This window comes from Misgurnus anguillicaudatus, chromosome 13 (assembly GCF_027580225.2).
Source record: "Misgurnus anguillicaudatus chromosome 13, ASM2758022v2, whole genome shotgun sequence".
NCBI lineage: Eukaryota > Metazoa > Chordata > Actinopteri > Cypriniformes > Cobitidae > Misgurnus > Misgurnus anguillicaudatus.
In genome coordinates this window covers 27,343,591-27,366,514 of record NC_073349.2, presented here as the reverse complement: position 1 = coordinate 27,366,514, position 22,924 = coordinate 27,343,591, and the positions used below count along the sequence as shown (strand labels likewise).

At 38.0% G+C, this 22,924-nt stretch overlaps 1 protein-coding gene across 3 annotated transcripts in view; it reads right to left on the bottom strand.

Moving 5' to 3' along the window:
* The window catches only part of LOC129431128 (uncharacterized), a 48,492-nt gene extending 26,990 nt beyond the window's left edge, over nucleotides 1-21,502 (bottom strand). Inside the window, exons 1-10 of one of the 3 annotated variants that reach the window (XM_055188861.2) lie at nucleotides 21,361-21,502; nucleotides 20,373-20,412; nucleotides 19,857-19,982; nucleotides 19,295-19,360; nucleotides 17,742-17,915; nucleotides 17,434-17,591; nucleotides 14,738-14,983; nucleotides 13,952-14,513; nucleotides 13,480-13,642; nucleotides 2,252-2,363 (exon numbers count right to left, since the gene is read on the bottom strand). In XM_055188861.2, coding sequence (XP_055044836.2) covers nucleotides 2,252-2,363; nucleotides 13,480-13,642; nucleotides 13,952-14,513; nucleotides 14,738-14,983; nucleotides 17,434-17,591; nucleotides 17,742-17,915; nucleotides 19,295-19,360; nucleotides 19,857-19,982; nucleotides 20,373-20,412; nucleotides 21,361-21,449 — 1,736 coding nt within the window. In that variant the 5' untranslated portion in view covers nucleotides 21,450-21,502. Of the gene's footprint in view, nucleotides 1-2,251; nucleotides 2,364-13,479; nucleotides 13,643-13,951; nucleotides 14,514-14,737; nucleotides 14,984-17,433; nucleotides 17,592-17,741; nucleotides 17,916-19,294; nucleotides 19,361-19,856; nucleotides 19,983-20,372; nucleotides 20,532-21,360 lie in introns of all 3 variants that reach the window. The other 2 variants (XM_055188862.2, XM_055188863.2) reach the window with 2 other exon arrangements.
* Between the last annotated feature and the right edge of the window lie 1,422 nt (nucleotides 21,503-22,924).

Here is a 22,924-nt window from a genome sequence, read left to right as displayed (position 1 = left end):
CATATGTTGTGTTTTGGTGCTGGTATGCTAATGAACACCAGCACCAAACCAGCATCAGCACCAGCATCAGCACCAGCTAAACCAGCACCACACCAGCACTAGCACCAGCATTCCATGCTGGTCAAACCAGCAAGACCAGCATATGTTGTGTTTTGGTGCTGGTATGCTAATGAACACCAGCACCAAACCAGCATCAGCACCAGCTAAACCAGCACCAAACCAGCACTAGCACCAGCATCCCATGCTGGTCAAACCAGCAAGACCAGCATATGTTGTGTTTTGGTGCTGAATGCTAATGAACACCAGCACCAAACCAGCATCAGCACCAGCACCAGCTAAACCAGCACCAAACCAGCACTAGCACCAGCATCCCATGCTGATGAAACCAGCAAGACCAGCATATGTTGTGTTTTGGTGCTGGTATGCTAATGAACACCAGCACCAAACCAGCATCAGCACCAGCATCAGCACCAGCTAAACCAGCACCAAACCAGCACTAGCACCAGCATCCCATGCTGGTCAAACCAGCAAGACCAGCATATGTTGTGTTTTGGTGCTGGTATGCTAATGAACACCAGCACCAAACCAGCATCAGCACCAGCTAAACCAGCACCAAACCAGCACTAGCACCAGCCTCCCATGCTGATGAAACCAGCAAGACCAGCATATGTTGTGTTTTGGTGCTGGTATATGGTAATGAACACCAGCACCAAACCAGCATCAGCACCAGCACCAGCTAAACCAGCACCAAACCAGCACTAGCACCAGCATCCCATGCTGATGAAACCAGCAAGACCAGCATATGTTGTGTTTTGGTGCTGGTATGCTAATGAACACCAGCACCAAACCAGCATCATCACCAGCATCAGCACTAGCACCAAACCAGCACTAGCACCAGCATCCCATGCTGGTCAAACCAGCAAGACCAGCATATGTTGTGTTGTGGTGCTGGTATGCTAATGAACACCAGCACCAAACCAGCATCAGCACCAGCATCAGCACCATCTAAACCAGCACCAAACCAGCACTAGCACCAGCATCCCATGCTGATGAAACCAGCAAGACCAGCATATGTTGTGTTTTTGTGCTGGTATGCTAATGAACACCAGCTAAACCAGCACCAAACCAGCACTAGCACCAGCATCCCATGCTGATGAAACCAGCAAGACCAGCATATGTTGTGTTTTGGTGCTGGTATGCTAATGAACACCAGCACCAAACCAGCATCAGCACCAGCATCAGCACCAGCTAAACCAGCACCAAACCAGCACTAGCACCAGCATCCCATGCTGGTCAAACCAGCAAGACCAGCATATGTTGTGTTTTGGTGCTGGTATGCTAATGAACACCAGCACCAAACCAGCATCAGCACCAGCTAAACCAGCACCAAACCAGCACTAGCACCAGCATCCCATGCTGGTCAAACCAGCAAGACCAGCATATGTTGTGTTTTGGTGCTGAATGCTAATGAACACCAGCACCAAACCAGCATCAGCACCAGCACCAGCTAAACCAGCACCAAACCAGCACTAGCACCATCATCCCATGCTGATATAACCAGCAAGACCAGCATATGTTGTGTTTTGGTGCTGGTATGCTAATGAACACCAGCACCAAACCAGCATCAGCACCAGCTAAACCAGCACTAGCACCAGCATCCCATGCTGATGAAACCAGCAAGACAAGCATATGTTGTGTTTTGGTGCTGGTATGCTGGTGACCACCAGCTAAACCAGCATAGATCAGCATAATTCCCATGCTGGTCCATCCCTGCTGAAAAACCAGCATCAAACCAGCATGGGAATAATGCTGGTCTATGCTGGTTTAGCTGGTGGTCACCAGCATACCAGCACCAAAACACAACATATGCTGGTCTTGCTGGTATGACCAGCGTGGGATGCTGGTGCTAATGCTGGTTTGGTGCTGGTTTAGCTGGTGCTAATGCTGGTGCTGATGCTGGTGTTCACTAGCAAACCAGCACCAAAACACAACATATGCTGGTCTTGCTGGTATGCTGTTTTTTTCAGCAGGGATGCTGGTTTGATGCTGCTTTTTTTCAGCAGGGCTACAACAAAAATGATATAATTCGTAGTAGTTCCTTGGTAGGATGTTTTTAATCATTCATGGGCATACCAGACACAAAAACTTAAAAACATACACCTCCACTTGAGATAATTCTCCACTTATGAAAAGATGAACTATAGCAGGTGTCAAGTTTGGCAGGCATGTTGGGTATCCACGTGACTCTTACCTCCTGAGAGAGGCGATGTGCTCGTCGGAGAGGCCGCCATCCTCTTCGCTTATAATCAACAATCTGTCCTTGAGCTCTTTTGGAGGCACGGGGAAACTTTTGAGAAAAATATCTGCGGGGACAACATACAAAAAAGTCAGTCACACACAAACGTGCGCACGCGCTTTCAGTCTTATTGAAAAGCACTTGAAACAAACCTCTCTTGACAGACACCCTCCACACCTGTGATGGAAAAACTCCAAACACATTTTGAAAGGCCGTGCGTTTAATTATCTCTCTCCGCACGAACGCGGAGAGACTGAATGCATGCTGATTTACATCCTGAAAAACCTAAATTGATGAGAATTTTTCCCGATAAACCTCACAGTGCTGAAGTTGCAAACGGACATGTTGTGAATGTAGCGAATGGGATAACGTGTTCATTACGGCAAAGTATTCGTGCTTTGATTGAGTGGCATCGGGGTTCGAGGGTGCAATTAGAATGGCGAGTGCTTTTATCAACTCATGGAACAAATCCTCTTTGGATTCTTTATGGAAAGGAGGATGCCTCATGGGTATTACTATTTTATTTCAACATTGACCCAAGCTGGAAAATCAGCTTCTTTAGGGCGCACTCACACTATCCAAACCAAACCAAATCAAAGCATGCCCCAGCGCGATCAGTGTTGGGAAAGTTCACTTTCTACATGAACTTGTTCAAAGTTCAGTTCACAAATTTTTTAATGAACTAGTTTAGTTCATAATTCACAGTTAATGAACTAATTTATAGTTTAGTATATAGCCCATATAAAACAACAGACATCAATTATTTTGTTTTATCAGATTTCATCTTCATATCCAACTTTAAATCCTTATCCAACCAGGGTTTACATTAGCATTGACTGTCTTTTAATTTTTGTACTTGTTTTCAGTTGCACATACCTTGAAAGGCTAGCCGGGTGCTTCAAGGGGGTTGCACACCGGGCGAGAAGCACTGCGCGGCGTCGTGTGTAGGACAACTCGCAGCTATCGCAAACCGCAGGTGCACGTTAAATAGCGTGAGCTTAAGCTGGGCGTACACGGTGCGAATTCTGACGGTCGGAACGTCGTGAGCTCTCGCACACGACACGAGTGAGTTTATGCGAAAATAATTCGTACGCAGTCACACACGACAAGATTTTACTGTAGGACTTGAGGAATTCTGACGTAAGCAATTTCGCACCTGTGAGTGGCAGAATGTACAAAAAATAAAACAAGAAGAATACGGCAAAGATATTGGCTTTTGTGCAGAAAACTGTTTCTGTTTTTTTGTATTTCTGTTTATGCATTCCGAAATTGCAATATAGGTCTAGTGCTGTGGCGGTGAAGGAATTTCTCTGGCAGTGGTTTTTCTTGCTAGCGCATATGCGGTTTTATCTTCTTAATATATCTTGATTGTAGTGCCAAGTAAATATCTATATTGGTATTATTAATGTTACATATATTGTTGTTTTTTTATAAATATGACGTTTAAAAACAAATTCAGTGGGCATATTTATTTATTTGTAAATGCAGAATGAGGAGCAATTGAGGTAAAACGCAAGGTAAGATAACGTAACACGTCTTTCCCTTTATGATTAAATTATTTAGACAATACATCTACAGCCAAATATTAATTTGTAAAACGAAAATCATTTAATGTAATATTAAGCACATTGTCTAGGCTTGTTTGCATTGTCTAGTGCAAATGTACGCGGACCCTCGGTCAATGCGGGGTATTGAAGTAAAAGTGCACGCAGCATTTGTGCTCATGTAAATGTACAAAATAAATGCCATACAGAAGGCATTGCATATTAATATATGGCATTTTCTCAGTAGGCCTATGTAAATTAATACATAGCAATACAAATATAGTATGAAAACAAATTAATCATTATTTAAATAAAGTTTCAGAGATAGCCTACATTTTTAGTCATTTAAATATTCTCATCATTTCAGAACAAGCTTAGGCTACCATAACAACGTACATTGGGCTATATCATGTGTTCCTTTGGTCGAAAATATGTAAAAAATATATATATGGGTAAAAAACACCGAACAAAAACGTTTAAGCTAAAGCAGAAGCTCCATAATAATCTGGAAAACGTCGTCTCCGCGTATGATCATCATGTTTAATATAGTCTCTTGTTCATTGACAATTTATTTTGCATTTATTATATGAGTAAAAAGTGTAAAACAATAAATGCATATCTTATAGCCTATTAAACATGGACATTCCGTTGCTTTTTATTCTCTGTCACGCCAGCCCTTTTAATATCCATTCATTTATAAACTGTACTACAGCGACTTTGGCACAGCTTGGATTACACAAAATTGCGACATTCTTTGTCCATCCTATACTGTTTAAACCATGGTCTCTGCACGGAGTCTAATATTTTTTATATTTATTTATTACATGTTTTAGTTGGCTTATTTTATGTTTAGATTGTAAATAATGATAAACATATTAACAAGTAAAGAAAAATCAACAGTATTACAAAGTAAAACAAAAAAGTTTTAATATCAAAAAGTAGCCCTCGTTTTATACACTCTCTCCTGTTTCCGCACACATCCAAAGCTGTGACCGGACATCACAAAAACACGTATGACAGGTTTTTCAGGCAAAGAAGCTGATCAAGAGGTCGTCACTGAAAGGACCTGTCATATTTGTCATGATGTCCGGTCACCGGAGTGTGTGTGTGTGCGCGAAACATATAGCCAGCTATAGAGTTGTCGTCCAGATTCGAGGTTGCAGTGCCACATTTGTCTTTCTTCTTCTGTGTTTTGTCACCTTCTGATTGATTGGTCAACTTGAAATGCATTGCCAGATCGTCTCGTACACCTGCACCAACATTACGAATTTATACCGACAACTCCCAAACTTTTTTGACATGTTTAAAAATTATCTGGAGGTTGTGAGGCGCTCGTAACCGGCTCGGCTCCTAATTCCTCTCACACAGTGCGAGCCGCGACCATACGAGCATAAACGATTTGCTCCAGAGAAAAAAAGTCGCATGCGAGCTCCTACCACAGCAATAATCGCACCGTGTACGCCCGCCTTTAGTCAGAGTCTATTTCAAGATCCAGAATATGCACTAGCAGCCTATGTTAAAGGTGACATAGAATGATTGAACGGGGTATTTTTCCTTGTTCTGTGATGTGACATGTAGACAAAAAATTTTTGTTTGGGTCTGTAATGCCTTAGAAGCTTCCTAAAAACCTCTCTCAGATAGCTCTATTAGGGTGGGGGATTTTAAACAAGTGGTTTTGCACCTATTTGGCTCCCCCTACTGGCTTAACTTGCAATCTCATTACTGATTGGCTGACTTTGCTGCCACTCAAAAAATGTAGCCAATTATTTTAAAATGGAGGGGCAGTGAGATGCCTGTGATGTCATAAGCATCAGTTTTTCAGATTGGGCCGTTTTCTGGCTGACATTTCTAAAAGAGGAATTTCTATGAGTATGAGATGTTCAGCATGTCTAGCACTTTTTGTGTGTTCGTGAATGCGGGTAGACAACCATTATTCAACAATGACAAGGTAAAAATGGTTTTTCATTCTCTGTCCCCTTTAATCATTAACGATTTGGGACAAATATGATGTTATTTAATGTTAAACTATGTGAGTGGCGCGGCAGGGATTTCAACAGCATCCAGAGTCAGTCACCTCTATGCTGCTTTTTGTTTTGATGACGCATGCAGCCGTGAAACACTGGTGGCTGGTGTTGCCAGATTGGGTGTTTTTTTTCTGTTACACATTAAGGCCTGTTTACAGTGTGTTTTAGCCGGGTTTTCGCCTGGAAGACTCTATACAAATCTGGCACCCTATTAAATGATGTTAAACTGAGAGAGCGTGCTGTTCACAAACACCAGAATGAACGAGCTCACATTAACGTTCATCAGGCAGTATATGAACATTCGTTCAATGTACTCATTCAGGTACAACACTGAGCGCGATTGTCCCCCACTCCCTTCTCCCCCACAAGTACACACCCACACTGTACTTTTATCGATTAGACCCGGGCGCGCTTTCGTCATTAGGATGCGATTGTTTTGAACAAAGCAGAAAGTAAAGCGCTCTCTTAACACTGGAGCCCATCGTAATATTAAGTCTGTGTTTTATATTCGGAGTCATTTGGTGCACGATGACACACAGCCCTCTCACATGCCTATCATATTGCTTAGTTGGTCTGTTGCGCGTGCAGCTCAGACATTCTGCATGCATCAGAAGGTTTTTACGAAGGCAGATGAAGGTGGGTGGTTGCTTTTTAAAACGCTCTCTGCCGCGATTTACGATCACATTGAGCGCCCGCGCCCAAGTAAACCGCGCTCGAGCCCACCTCTGCAAGCCATCCAGGGTGCGATTAACCAAACCGGACCCAGGCGCAGTACAGAGTGATTACACTAGTCATACAAACCAGGCTTTGGGGGTCAAATGCGCCCGGGCGTGGTTTGGATAGTGTGAGTGTGCCCTTAGATGAGGCGTTTGATCTATTTTCATACATGATGAAAACTCTCACTCTCAATAACATGTCAAGTTAGGATGCATAGCGCAACAAACTCTTGACCGCTGAATAGGGTGGCAAAATTCTGGGAATTTCAAGGCTGAAAACTTGAGTTGCCTATAACAGTAAACTTAAAGGGGACATTTCACAAGACTTTTTTAAGATGTCAAATAAATCTTTGGTGTCCCCAGAGTATGTATGTGAAGTTTTAGCTCAAAATCCCATATTGATAATTTATTATAGCATGTTAAAATTGCCACTTTGTAGGTGTGAGCAAAAATGAGCCGTTTTGGGTGTGCCCATTAAAATGCAAATGAGTTGATCTCTGCACTCAGCCCAGTCTCACGAAATTTCGTTATATATAGTCACGTATTTTTTTATTCTTTTTTCGTGCTATTATCACAAAATTTCGTGTTTTTTCGTGATCGTATAACGAATTACTGTTTTCGTGTGATTATCACGTATTGGTTACTCGACTGTTTTGTCCTATTTTTTTTACCATTGTCGCTTCGGTTTAGGGTTAGATTTACATAAAATTACATCCCTACCCAAACCCAACTCTAACCCTAACGCCAGGCGACATATAAAAAAATAAATCAGAAAAAATAGTAAAAATCAATATATAAAGTGACATTCTAATGCAAGCACCAAATCTAACCCTAAACCATAGCGACAATGGTTTAAAAATAGGACAAAACAGTTGAGTAACCAATACGTGATAATCACACGAAAACAGGAATTCGTTATACGATCACGAAAAAACAAGAAATTTCGTGATAATAGCACGAAAAAAGAATAAAAAAAATACGTGACTATATCACGAAACTTTGTGAGACTGAGTAGCTGCACTAAATGGCAGTGCTGTGGTTGGATAATGCAGATTAAGGGGTGGTATAATCCTCTTCTAACATCACAAAGGGAGCCAAATTTCAATTACCTGTTTTTTCACATGCTTACAGGCAATGGTTTACCAAAACTGAGTAACTGGGTTGATCTTTTTCACATTTTCTAGGTTGATAGAAGCACTGGGGATCCAATTATAGCACTTAAAGGCAGAGTCCACGATGTTTGAAAAACGCTTTGGAAAAGGAGACGAGCCGACTACCAAAACACACTTATAGCCAATCAGCAGTAAGGAGCGTGTCTACTAACCGACATCCTTGCCGGGTTGCGTATGTGTGGGGCGAGTCTATCAACAGAAGGTCCAGATTCTATTGGGTTAGGGGCGTGTTTGTTTAGGTGACTTCAAATATCAACATTGGCTTTCAAACATCGTGGACTCCGCCTTTAAACATGGAAATTATATTTTAAATGTAAGTAAAAAAAATCTTGCAGCATAGTTTTGTTTAAAACAACAAGATTTTATGCAATTTCAGTTGAATTTCAACCCTGCACATTCCTCAGTCACATGCACACAGCTTACTGAAGGGCCATTAAGGCATTGATTGCATTCTTCCATTACATGCACAGATAATTTCTTGAATCCTGCACACAAAATAATGTCAAAATGTCCATCTTTGCCTGTATTCACGTAAATTACATACATTTAAATCCATATATCCATACATAAATCCAGCCTTGATAAGCCTAAGTATGAGGATTCTTTAAAATGTGTATTACCTTACATGCATGCCTGCTTATGTTATGACCAAACAAAATGTTTATTTATATTTGTCTATAATATAGTTTATATACATTTCCGCTTAATTTTAAAATATTTCCCATAAATTTCTGTTAAGTTTCCAATTTGGAAATTATTTCCAAAATTCCCCAGATTAAGTTCCCTTGAAAAGTTTCCGAAAATTTACCAGAAATTTACCGGAAACTTTCCGCCCCTTTGCAACCATAATAAGCCATAATAAGAGTTATTTTAATCATCTAATGGTGAAAAATCAAGCTATTTTATTAAGTCACGTTGAAGGGGAGGTTCTTTAGCTCAAGAAGTTTAAATCCTGTTCAAAAGCTATAAGATATAATTCCCTCTCTGTAGGTTTTATGCGGTACTTGTGTTTGTGTAAATTATATACCGTTCGTCTTATTTCCTGGCTGTGACTGCGCAGAGCTGCTCAGAGCTGCAGGGGTTTAGTGCTTTACCATCAGACGAACAGTCAGACTATTGGGAAAAACACTTCAAGCCATAATTGCGGCTCCAATCATGGATTTTAAACGAATTTTTTTTATGAACGGTATATGCAATGGTTTTACAAAAATACACCAAAATGCAAGTGTGTGACTCAGCTAGGGACCTCGATATGAATGCAAATTCTTCCCCCCAAAAAATGTTCTATGCAATGCTATTCACATTAAATATTTGCTATGAATAAAAGTAGACGGTAAGAGTACAAAGAATTTTAACAGAATTATTTTAGCACAAATTAATTAACCGTGAGATGTTGATAAAGTCAAGCTATCGGCGAGTGCAAAGCTGAATGTTAATAATATTCTTAGATGAGTGAAATTCAAATTCTTGTAATTCCTCCATCTGTATTTTCACCTCATGGCCATCTGTGCATAAAGAAACGCTAGTCTCTGTATCTGTGAATTAAAGCTACAGTAGTAATAAACTCACTTGGATGTGCAGGATCAAATTCCTAACTTTGCTGATATATTGCACACGTCAATAAATTTGGCTAATGCGGGCAAAGACATGAACACCAAATTGTGGTCTGTAGAAGCAGAGGACCAACTTGGTGAAGTTAATCAGCTTGTCTGAAGTGGGCATTTCCTTCCGAATGCCATCTCGATTGAGTCGCCTCTTCTTGATGCCATCATCCCAGAAGCCCTACGAGCTCAATCACTTTGCACATCTTTTTACTGCGCTATTACTGATCAACATGCAATATTCATCCGAAGATGCATTACGATTTTTCTGTGCTCCGTGCCCCTTTGCCCTCCTCGAGTTAGACTGGCTGAGAGATAAGATTGCCTGGGGGTTGCTCTGGGCTCTGATTGCCTACAACTACAGCATGTCAGAGACCAGGAAAAGACACTTGGAGAGGAAAAAAGATGGCTGACGCATGATTGTAAGGGTGGCATGCATTTTTTTTTATACCGCTTTGCTAATTGATCCACCTGCATGGGAATCGAGAAGTCATCTGGCTGTCGCAGGTGCGCTGTTGTTGTTAAGATTTACAAGGATTCGCTGTAAATTAATCTTTTGAAACCTAGTCACTCTTTTATTATGATCTGCATCCAAGGCAACATCTCTGTGAGAGCGTAAAATGTAATCCTGTCTTTAACGTTGATTTGGCATTGCCTTACTCATATCAAGGTAATATTTTCTTTACATTACATAGGATGATTTTATAGTAAATCACAAAAAATGACTGGGTTACATATTTATGTAACTGTCTTGTTCTAGTATGGATCATCTGATCTTTGTTATTTCTGCAGGTAACTCTTAAATAAGTTTAAGTGCTTCTGGCTCATTCAATTGGACATAAAATGTTGCTGGTTTATTAGAATCAAGCATAAAGATAAAATGAAAACGTGACCTCCATAATTGCCAAGGATGCTTCAAAATATTAATAACTGAGATCACAAGGACCCACTTCAAATTGCAAATTAAACTTTTTTATCTTTAAATGTATTTTAATACAGAGGACACAAAGAGAAACCGTTATTACATTTCTAAAGATTTCAGACGAGATGAAATTACAATGCACCTATTCAAGGATCAGTGAGCAAGAGGCAAATAAAAACTTAAAACCATGTATGACCAATTCTTCATTTTTGTCTGATTTTAGGTTGTCTGTCTGGGCAAGTACAGAATGAAGCAACACTGCCACCTAGCTGTAGCTTTCAAAGCTGTGGTCTCTGTTAAAGTCATATATCAGGTTTATGTATTTGGATATCATATAATATAATTCAAGAGATGTAATAGTATAGAAAAGTAATAGCACATTTCTCCTCAACGTGCCACACAATACATATGAGACGATTTGCAGTTCGTTTAATATTAAAGTTTAAACACTGAATATGATTAACAGTAATAGTGAGACTGACCTCAGGAGGCATCATTAATAAATGCAAACATAAGGTAGCTGTCTAATAAATAAAGCTTTCTCGGCTAAATGAGCAAAAGTGTTTGCCAACTCTATTGTTATTCAAAGTCAAGCCACCAATCCTCTGTTGATGCTTTAATCCTTTCTCAGTGATCAATAACCTGCCCACCGTGACCAAATCTACCGGTTCCATAACAAACACAACATTTATAAACATCTGCCATTTCTCAAAGTAACAAAATAAGACATCTATTTGTAGGGGTGCAAGATATATGGAAATTATTGAAAATATTGCAAATGTGCATAACGTAACACGCATCGGTTTGCAATAACTGAATGACTTTAATACTTTAAAAAGTTATGTATAGTCAAAGTTTTAGTTTGATGCAGATATTAGGGAGTCTAGTGAGTGATGCATTTTTCATATTACGTTTACGCATCTGACAGATGCGTTTATCCAAAGCAACACAAAAAAAATATTATTATTTTAGTATTTGTGTTTCCTGGGATCGAGCCCATGGCCTTTTGTACAGCTTACGCAATGCTCTTCCACTAAGCTTCATGAATTACAAGAAGAATGTAAAGCGTGAGTTGTTATACAAGTGTTGTATTGCATATCATATTTTGCATCGTTAGCAAGGCATCACATTTTGCTTCAATATTATGCCATAGTTTAGCTCAAGCTAACTTCTGTAAAACACACGGATCGTCAACAGCCATGCAACTCAATACCATAATGACCACCAGAGTATCAGATGTCATGAAATATTAAAAAAGACTGCACAAATGCCAAACCCCACTCAATTTATGGACGTCTTGAGATAAATATTAAAATAATAGGACTATTTACGTTTATAAATATACATTTGATTTCCAGTCAATAAGGTCTGGTTGGCGCCAGACTGTCACCGAGATTAACTCATTCCCCGCCAGTCATTTTTTAAAAAGTTGCTCGCCAGCATTTTTTGTGATTTTTACAGAAGTTTCACAAAATGCCTTCCAGGAAAATTTTCTTCTAAAAATATATAAACATACAAATATATCAAATGAAAGAAATACGGAGCCCCTAAGGGGACATGGAGGAAAAATTAAATAAAGTGAATCTTTCGCATGCACACGTGAAACTATCGAGTTTAGTTTCACGTGGTCGTGCAAAACTGTCACGTGTGCGCCCTAAAGTTTCACTTGAGCACATAAAACTAAACTTTTGATTTTTTACTCTAATGTCACCTAATGGCTCGGTAAAGAACAGACCCTCTGCTTTCAAACAAACTGTAAATAAACAAACAAAGCGGGAAAAAAGTTTCATCCTATCTATATTTTTTTCTCTGCTTAATCTTTAATATGGATATTTTTCTTCAAATATAAATTTTTTAACAAAAAGCTGAAATAATGGCATTTTTGTGAAGAAATTTTGTTAGAGATCAGATTCAGAATGATTATCAAAATATACACAGAGTTTAAAATTAGTAAAAAAATGTCAGTTTTTTTATAAATTGGGTTAAAAAAAATTAGCAAAAAGCTGAAATAATTGCATTTTTGTGGAGGAATTTAGTTAGAGATCAGATTCAGAATGATTATCAATATATACACAGAGTTTAAATTAGTAAATATTTTTTGTTTCATTTTTTTATAAATTGGGTAAAAAAAAATTTAGCAAAAAGCTGAAATAATTGCATTTTTGTGAAGGAATTTTGTTTGTTAGAGATCAGATTCAGAATGATTATCAATATATACACAGAGTTTAAAATTAATAAATATTTTTTGTTTCATTTTTTTTATAAATTGGGTAAAAAAGAATTTAGCAAAAAGCTGAAATAATTGCATTTTTGTGAAGGAATTTTGTTAGAGATCAGATTTAGAATGATTATCAAAATATACACAGAGTTTAAAATTTGTAAAAAAAAATTGTTTCAGTTTTTTTATAAATTGGGTAAAAATATTTTTTAACAAAAAGCTGAAATAATTGCATTTTTGTGAAGAAATTTTGTTAGAGATCAAATTCAGAATGATTACCAAAATATACACAGAGTTTAAAATTAATACATTTTTTTGTTTCATTTTTTTTTTAATAAATTGGGTAAAAAAAATAGCTAAAAGATGAAATAATTGCATTTTTGTGAAGGAATTTTGTTAGAGATCAGATTCAGAATGATTATCAAAATATAAACACACTGTAAAAAATACTTTGCTGCCTTATAATTTTTTGTTGAATCAACTCAAGATTTACAAGTCATTTCAACTTACTATTTTTTATCTTGACTACAGGTGAGTTGTTATAACTTATAAAATTAAGTTGACTTTTCTCAACTACACTTTATAATTTATCTCTGTTGACATGAATTGAAAATCTGAGTTGTTATAAAAAAAAATTTAAGGCAGCAAAGTATTTTTTACAGTGTAGAGTTTAAAATTAGTAAAAAAAACAAATTGTTTCAGTTTTTTTATAAAGTGGGTCACAGTATTACAGATTTACATAAAAGCTCATCAGGAACATGTTTTTTAATGCACATTTTTTCTCTTAATTGACGAGATAACTCATCAATTAATGGTGGGGAAAGAGTTAATACGGATGCTAATACATTTTTGGCATGTTACTATGCAGACATTTAGGTTGGTCCTTTTCCCTATTTTTTCCGACACCTGTATCCAATTTGGCCTGAATGTGACATTTTTTCTGTGATTTATGACCCATAAATAATTTCCACTTGTGAAGTACTCACTGAAATTGTGAGCGATCTTTGCGTTCAGCATGATTTCCATGTTAGTGCTGGACTCAGATCTGCCAGCGGCTCCTGAGTCCTTTACTCCGAACAGCTCATACAAGCGTGATGTGTCGAGATCAATCTTTTTGGGGTTCCTGCGGGCCCATATCGACTTCTCGATCTGCAAAGGGAGAAAGCAGACAATATCTACATTTTCTCAACTGTAAGTGATCTTCTCTTATCATGCCAACTGGAAAATAGCAAATGCACCATTTGAAAAAGGATGATTTAGCATGACAGGTCATTTCAATAAAATTTAGTGATCGATACGTTGTATATCCATGTAAACATACAGTGCAATCTGTCACGAGGACATCTGAGAACCAGTGAGATTTAAAGTTATTAATGTGTTGTATACTGTATATACATCTGGGATGACATGAGGATGAGTAAATTATTTCCTTAAAATCCAATACACAAAAGCAAATACCTTATCCTGAGAAACCAGGTCCCAGTGAAAAGCTTTCATTCGGCTTGTGAGCTGCTTGGCTGTTTTATTGGGTAATGGTGGAGGGGGTAAAGGAGCAGGTGGCACGGCATGGTTTGCAACAGGACCTGGCACGAGCATCATCGAGGTCAGAGAGAATGGCACAGGAGAAGCTGGTACGATCATAGGCGCTGCTAAAGGTATCTCCTCATATTGAACCTGTGGTTCTGGGTTGGACTTTAGTCTTGGTTTTGATTCTTGTATGGAGTTGAGTTCTTCGGCCTCGGGTACGGCTGAAGGAGTTCTGGGTAAGCGTGGTCTCGGTGAAGGTGGTACTGGTGGAGGCGTGGTGGGCATGTAGTAACATTGCATTCCGTATTCTGATTCGCTGTTGGTTTCTATAATGCCATTGTGATTTATCTCTGGTTCAGTGACTTCGTAGAAGTGTTGATGCTGTGATTTTCGTTTCCAGTCGATACATAATGTTTTAAGGGCTTTCACCCAGGCGTCTCGCTCATTTGTGATGGCCTCTGAGGTCATGTGGTCACTTTTTGGTATTTTGAACCTGTTAATGTTTAAAAAAGACAAAAAAATATAAGAGATATGACTGTGAGATGAATAAGCGAGATAAATGTTGGTCAAACAAGAATATGAAAATAAAGTCTTTTCTGATGATGTATGCATCACAAATGCCATTTTATGTCTTGACGTTCAATCGAAACTGGCTCAAATTCATGCTTACTGTTCATCAGTGCACCTTATTTTAAAACACAAGACCACTAGACTCACAGGAAGTTATTTCTGTCGTTGATTAGTGTAAAGGTATCAGGGGCGCCGGACGTCTCCACCCTGACGTTACCGTCTGAGAGATGAATGACAACAGCGGTCCTGTCTCCTCCAGTACATGTTTCATTATCCACACTGTTGTAAATTTCCGAAATATTATAGACAAATTCGCTGGAGTAAACCAACGTGTCTGTGTCAACAGCAACTGGCAACAAGTTCAGCAAGCCAGTTTGAAGATGAGCCTCATATCTACGACACAAAACATGATATATGTGTTAGTAACATTGAAGTCATTGCTCAAACATCAAGTAATTTGCAATTAAATAAAATCGATAGATGATTATTACAGTTTTATGGTACTTGAGTGGTTTTAAGCATATTGCTATATGGTTGTTAGGAGGTTATGGGTGATTACTGGAGTAAACATAAGAGGTTTATGTGCTGATTTAATTGTCTATTAAAATACAAAGTTACTTTTGTTCGAAAATAACACAGGGTTCCCACTCTAATGCCATGTTCAGACCAGCCACGGTAGAGGTGTCAAGCGAGAGTGATTTCAACATTAAGTCCATGTAAAGACGCGTTAACGTGCGTCTGGAGGTCTCGCGGAGCGAATTAGGCGTTTAGCGCCGTAGACGCAAATGGCGCAAATGAAGCGTTGCCGCGGGAATAGCGCGAGTTGAAAAATTTGTACTTTGGCGGAAAAACCCACCGTGTTAACCAATCAGGAGCTTGCTCTAGTAGTGACGTGATTACAGCAAGCGAGCGGAGTCGCAGAAGCCCCTTCCATGACACAAATTTCCGCGTGTGTCGATGACTAGAATTTCACAAGCGGCTTTCACGCGTGAATGAAGCGAGTAAACTTAAAATGTTCAAGCGGCAAACTAGATACGGAAGACGCGAATTTGACGCCTCAAACGCGGCTGGTTTGAACCCACGGTAATGGTGCATTCACACCAGCCGCGGTAGAGGCGGCAAAAATGCACTATTTGCGCGTAGTTGGACGCTGGAACATTTGAGTTTACTCGCTTTATTCGCTGCGATTTCACGCAGAAATTCGTGTCATGGGAGAGGCTTCTGCGACTACAGCAAGAATCTGATTGGTTAACGTGGTGCGGAAATCCGCCAAAGTTCACATTTTTCAACTTTTCCCTGACTTTCACTAGCTCCAAAGCTGAATTTCCATGACCTATGTCTGGATAATTTAGTGTAGATCGTGAGTTTATAAAAATTTTGCCTAAACGCTTGAAATGACTTAACAGTGCTGATAAACAGCTGTTTAAATTGTAGTCAGTGCAGACTGATTCCTTATGTCACAAGATAACAATTTTTGATGAATAAAAACTAAAATTTAAAGCAACAAACAAAAGTTTCAGACTTTAAAGGTGCAGTGTGTAAATTTTAGCGAAATGCAACCAACGGCTTAGTCCACTGCTCACCCCTCGCTTTTGAATCACATAGAAAAGCTACGGTAGCCGCCAATGGACAAACATGACATCGTCTGAGACAACTTGGTAAAAAAAAATTCCGTTAAAGCCTTCTGTAGAAAAATGGCGGCACAAAATGGCGACTTCCATGTAAGGGGACCCTCGGTGTATGTAGATAAAAAGATCATGTTCTAAGTTAATAAACACATAACTGTTCATTATGTAAGGTCTTTATACACCCCTAATAATATAGTTTTGTATATTATTTTGCATTTCTGTCAAGAGATCCTTCTAGAAATTACACACTGCACCTTTAAATGTCTGGAAAAGACCTTCTTCATGAAGCTGAATTTTTTTATTGACTTATATCCGGAATGCCGTGAGCCTGGATAATGTAAAAATAAAAATTTATAAAAATAAATATATAAAAATGTGGCTTAAATGTCTGAAATGAGTAAACAATGCCAATAAACGGCTGTCAGGACGAATAAATCAGTGGGGCCCTGGACCAGAAAAACAATCCGTACATCACAACTTAACAAGAAGATTACATTTTAACTCTTCCCCAATTAAGAGAAAAATTTGCATAAAAAAGTGTCCCTGATGAATTTTTGTTAATCTGCAATACCGCAATTAACCACTAGATGGCATTTACCCAATTTATGGAAAAAACTGAAGCCAAAATGTTCATAAATTTTTAACTCTGTGTATGTTTTGATAATCGTTCTGAATCTGATCGCTAACAAAATTCCTTCAAAAAAATACAATTATTTCAGCTTTTTGCAAAAAAAATTAAGAGCAAAGAAAAGATATAGATATAATGAAACTTTTTTTTTTCATTTTGTTTGTTTGTTTGGGTCTGTTCTTTCATTTGATATATTTGTATGTTCATATATTTTTAGAAGAGATTTTGTGAAACATTTGTGAAAATCACAAAAAAAATGCTTGCGGGTAACTTTTTAAGTAATAGCTGGCAGAAAATGAGTTAATAAATGAAAAACTAAAATTTAAGGTGTCAAAAATCCCTGATATTCCATGACTTGGACAAAAAAGGATAACATTTCCTGACTTTCAATATCTGGAATAGACATTTCATGATATTCCAGGAATTCCATGACCTATGGGAACCCTGAAATCAGTCGATCTATACACAAAGCAGAGCATCCAGCCAGGACTCAAGCCAGGAACCTTTGTGCTATGAGGCAACATTGCTACCATCCAAGCCGCTATACAACCCGAAAATTGGTTTTGCAAGACACAAACAATTCATATTTCTTCCATTTGAATGATGCCAGTCCTCCTCTTTGAAGTAAAAGTTGTCCTTCTTTGAGGTTCTCCGAAGGTTCATCTAGAGTCTCTACGTCAGCTGAACTGTCCACGGGAAGACTGTATATATTATTGAAGATTACCTGATTCACCAGCTGCATGATCTGAAGATGAAGATGCCATTAGAAACTCGTCTCTACGTACAACACATATACATGCAAACAGTTGTGTGTACATATTTGTATTCATTCAGGTCATCAGAACAGATGTGCATTTACTAATCTGGCACAGATTATTATTACACATAATCTCACTTTCTGTTTGTCCTCTGAGGACGCAGCCTCCAGCTCATAGTCTGTCCGTCCTTTGAATGAAATGGAGAATTTGGTGCCCGCAGAATCATGGCAGTTTTTTACATCCGAGAAGAGGAGTTGGCGTTTTACAATTCCTTTCTCAATGCTGCATATTAGATTCTTGGCAAAATCAATCTGCAAAAGGAGGAATCACGACATTTTCATTCCTAATACACAATTTACAAGACTCTTTTTAAGGAGTATTACTATTTATGGATGTTCATATATGTGACCCAGTCCATGAAGTCTCATTATCTAATGATTTCATATTGATTTCAATGTCCTTACTCAGTTAATATTAAATAACATCAAATAATTTTACAGAACGTTCTTTAAAGGTGCACTGTGTAGGTTTTTAGCGGCATCTAGAGGTGAAACTGTGAATTGCAACCAACGGCTCAGTCCATAGCTCACCCCTCCCTTTCAAAACGCATAGAGAAGCTACGGTAGTCCCACAGGACAAACATCTCGTCGTCTGAGACAACGTAGTGACTTAGGTGCTCTATACAAAGTACGCGATACACGTCTGGATCCGAACCTTACTTCCGGTTTCGTTTTTTAATGGTCTGACTAGTTGCTAAACTGATCTCTTGAACAAATGCCTCGTCGAAAATAACAAATGTTTTGGTTTCCTAGGTAATCTATGTGTTGTTTTTTTTGCTTGTTACATAAATAAATTAAGTTTAAAGAACTTTGTTGTTATTCATTCTTAGCGGAGTTTACCGGAAGTTACGTGCGGACCGCGACAGCCGCTTGTTTATGTTGTTACTGCTGAAACGGTCTATATAGCAAGTTGTCTGTTTAGGGCTACTGAAAAAACATGGCGGCGCGAAAAGACGACTTCCCTGTAAGGGGAACGGTGGTGTGTGTAGATAAAAAATAGCTCATACTAGAGTAATAAAAACAATATAGTTAATCACTACTTATAATATAGTTATGTATATTATGTTGCATTTCTGTCAAAAGATCCTTCTAAAAGTTACACAATGCACCTTTAAAGGTGCAGCGTGTACGTTTTAGAAGGATCTCTTGACAGAAATGCAAAATAATATATAAAACTATATTATCAGGGGTGTATAAAGACCTTAATGAAACGTTATGCGTTTATTACCTTAGAATGAGATGTTTTTATCTACATACACAGAGGGTCCCCTTACATGGAAGCCGCCATTTTGTGCCGCCATGTTTCTACAGAAGCCCTTAATGGACAAACTTTTTTTACTAAGATGTCTCCAACGATGACATGTTTGTCCGGTGGCGGCTACCGTAGCTTTTCTATGTGTTTCAAAAGCTATAGGTGAGCAGTGAGCTTAGCCGTTGGTTGCAGTTCGCAACCTCACCACTAGATGCCACTAAAATTTACACACTGCACCTTTAAATTATGTAGGATTATGCAATTTTATGTATTATGTAGGATTATGTATTTTATGCAATAAACAGCAAATCAGTAAAAAAATGACTATAGCTGGGTTTTCACAGTAAGGTTTACATATCTCTGGTTTCTGTATACAAACCTGTAGCACTCTTTTCTGCCAGATGTAGCGGTTGAACTTGCGGACACTGAAGTTGTATTGTTTTTCCTAAAACAAGCATATCAATAACACTGATAAACAACACAGACTTCAGGTAATAACTAGCTATACTTCCTCAATGCATTCAAAAACATTTACAAAACCTGCCTCGGGTTGATTATAATCACCTTGGTGACATGTCTTTATTACCGCTTGTTTAATGAAAACTGGTTAAGCAACAAACATTTCCCTAACAAGATGTGAGCAAAAGCTGACGACTTTCCACTTCCATTGTCTCCGAGATTGAATTCCAATGACAACTATGTTAGCTATTCAGTCTCTGCACAACCAATTAAAAATAATTAAACAAAAAGATATTGTTAAAATATAAAGCGAACAAAGGGAACTTGTGCTAAAAACAGACACAGAGATTCTAAATATAGATAAGATCTTTCTTTGAATCAACAAAGGAATGTTGCTTAACTGTATTTACAAAACAAGAAATGTATTGCATTGTATTTTTCTTGACTTGTTGTTGTGCTTTTCTCATATCCCATAAATTCACCTCCGTATAGAAGTTCCTCTGTGATTTTTGTAGCGTGCCACTCTTAGCACGAATCAGCGCTTCATCAATACTCAGCTTTCCTGACTTCACCATGCTCATAAGATTGATCTGCATCTCATTGCTGAGCTATGAAAGAAAAGTCAAAAGATACTGAACACGTATATACACTGTATCCATGAAAATGTTTGAGGTCTGTTAAAATGAGGAAGCGTTCGGTTGGCTTCAACCTGTTGTATATGTTTGTATCACAGCACTTCTCATTGCCTACATAACATTTTAAAAGCACCTGCACAGTATAACATCTTTTTCATGTTATCAAGTGTCAAACAGTTTAACTTATCAAATGCATCACAATTTATTTAAGATAACAGGTTTGATATTTGAAAAGTTTTTAAAAAGGTTTAATTTAAATGCACTTTTGTATCAGCCTGCTTATGTGTTGTCTTAAGTTAAATAAGATAATAGTTTAATTTAAATCAACATTTGCACGATGCAGATATAAGAAGTGAGTCTTACCTGAGGAACAACCACTGCCTTGTGATCCATACTGTTAGAACTGAAGACATAAGACAACATCACTCACAAGACATCAGATCACTCACAAAGTGCGGCCAAATGATACGAATACATTGAGATTTGCCGTCTCTTGGAAATAAGAGGTGTGTTTGTGAATATCTGAGAGAGAGGGCGAGACAGAGAGAGAGAGTGAACTTGTGTGGTATGTTAACCTTGTAACTAAACAACTTCCTTAAATGTGGCTTACAGGTAGTAAGTTGATGAAGTTACACACCTTCACTATCTGATTTCTGATCTCTATATTGGACACATTATAATATTTGGTTCTCAATTGTAAATGTTATGTGAATGTTTCTGAAATCAGCATCACTTTCATGTTTTAGTTTTCGTCTAAGGTTCTTTAGTTTGTTTCTAATTAATGTCAGATATAACACTGATTTCTATTAGCTCATGGTTGTAAAGCGATGCTTTGTCCGCTAGATGGAGCCAAACCGGTATGAATCAAGCTTCAGATGAAATATTATACTGTATTTTGTATTGAAACATGTAAAAAAAATAATAAACAATATATGTAATAAAAACTATATTAAAAAACATGTAAAGTATAAAAATGCGGTGATTAAAGGAAATACATTAAGCAAGAGGAAAGTAAAACAAGGCGTAATTAGTTAACATTTAACTATTTGGCAAACTATATAGGCATAAATCATACCTTACGAAAATTAACCATGGTTTTATTGTGGTAAAAGTGTAGTAACCATGTTTTTTTGGTAAATTGATTACTATGGGCAAAACCATGGTTTTACTACACTAACCATGGTTTAACTATGGTTTTTGAAAACCATGGTTGTCAAAACCATGGTTATTTTGTGGTAACCATGGTTTTACTACAGTAACCATGGTTTTTTGGCCTTAACTGTAGTAAAACCATGGTTAATTTTCGTAAGGGAACTGAGAACCCTGTGTAAATATTAAAAGTAGCATTCACCTTATTACCCAATCAGAAGGACCACGTTTATCAGGAACACACCAACGGAGTCCTGTCAGACCAAAATAGTCAGTTGTTAAACCGTACATTTCGACTGCCACGGCAGAAATCCGACCGATTCTGCTCACAAAAGGCAGACCGCTGTAGGCCTAGACTTGTTTGACTTCATGCGGCGTTGCGAGAACCGACAGGCGGATGACGTCAAAGTTTCGCGAGAGCGATTTGAAAGCAGATTCCTCCGTATGATTTCTCGAATCGATCTCGCGGTACTTTGACGTCATCAACCTGTCAGTTCTGGCAAAGCCGCATTAATTCGAACATGGCCATTAGTGTGCACGCTTGGGTCAATCCCATAATAATCCACCTCGAGAGTGTCTTCCAAAAAAATTGTACTTGAATATGTTGGGGTTATGATCGAGTTTTTAAATCTTTATATCTTTATTGCGAGACTAATCAGCAAATCTAGGTTTAAAACTTCTCATATTTATTTTAATATTTAAACTTGGGTTGAAAGAGAAAGTTAATAACCATAAAACATATTAAGTGACATTATCCTAAAATTAATTTATTTTAGCTGCGTTCGAAATCGCAGTTGCGTGATCACAGATATGACATCAAAGATCCGCGAGATCGATTCGAAAGCTTTCGCTCTCGCGGTAAAGTGACATCAGTCAATCGATTGGCGCACGCATGAAGTCGAAACACCTTTCGTCTGTTCGGTTTGCGCAACAAGCCTCCGATGGTGGTAAGTTTTTGTTGGTATATGTTAATAATGCAGAAAGCAGAATTATTTATATTTAGCAATTTTAGCCCAAGTATTCACAAATCAAAGTACAAATGTGTTGTTTGCTATTGGTAAATAATCATAATAAACATGTTTGATGAATAGAGAACGTCCTGTCAGAACATCAGAACTGCAGGCATCGTTCCAAAAACCATGGGTCCGAGTATGAATATGACAAACTAATTCTAACTAAATGGCCCATTCCAAATAAAACAGTAAATGTTCATGATTTCATTAGAAAAAACTATCAAAATTCTGCCGTCTGTTAAAATTTCATGCAAATACATTCATCTAAAGGATTATTAGGAACACCTGTTTAATTTCTCATTAATGCAATTATCTAATCAACCAATCACATGGCAGTTGCTTCAATGCATTAAGGGGTGTGGTCCTGGTCAAGACAATCTCCTGAACTCCAAACTGAATGTCAGAATGGGAAAGAAAGGTGATTTAAACTGTTAAAGGGGACAGAGAATGAAAAACCATTTTTACCTTGTCTTTGTTGAATAATGGTAGTCTACCCACATTCACAAACATACAAAAAGTGCTAAACATGCTAAACATCTTAGTCTTATAGAAATTCCTCTTTTAGAAATGTCAGCCAGAAAACAGCCCAATCTGAAAAACTGATGCTTATGACATCACAGGCATCTAACTGCCCCTCCACTTTAAAATAATTGGCAAAATTTTTTGAGTGGCAGCAAAGTCAGCCAATCAGTAATGAGATTGCAAGTTAAGCCAGTAGGGGGAGCCAAATAGGTGCAAAACCACTTGTTTAAA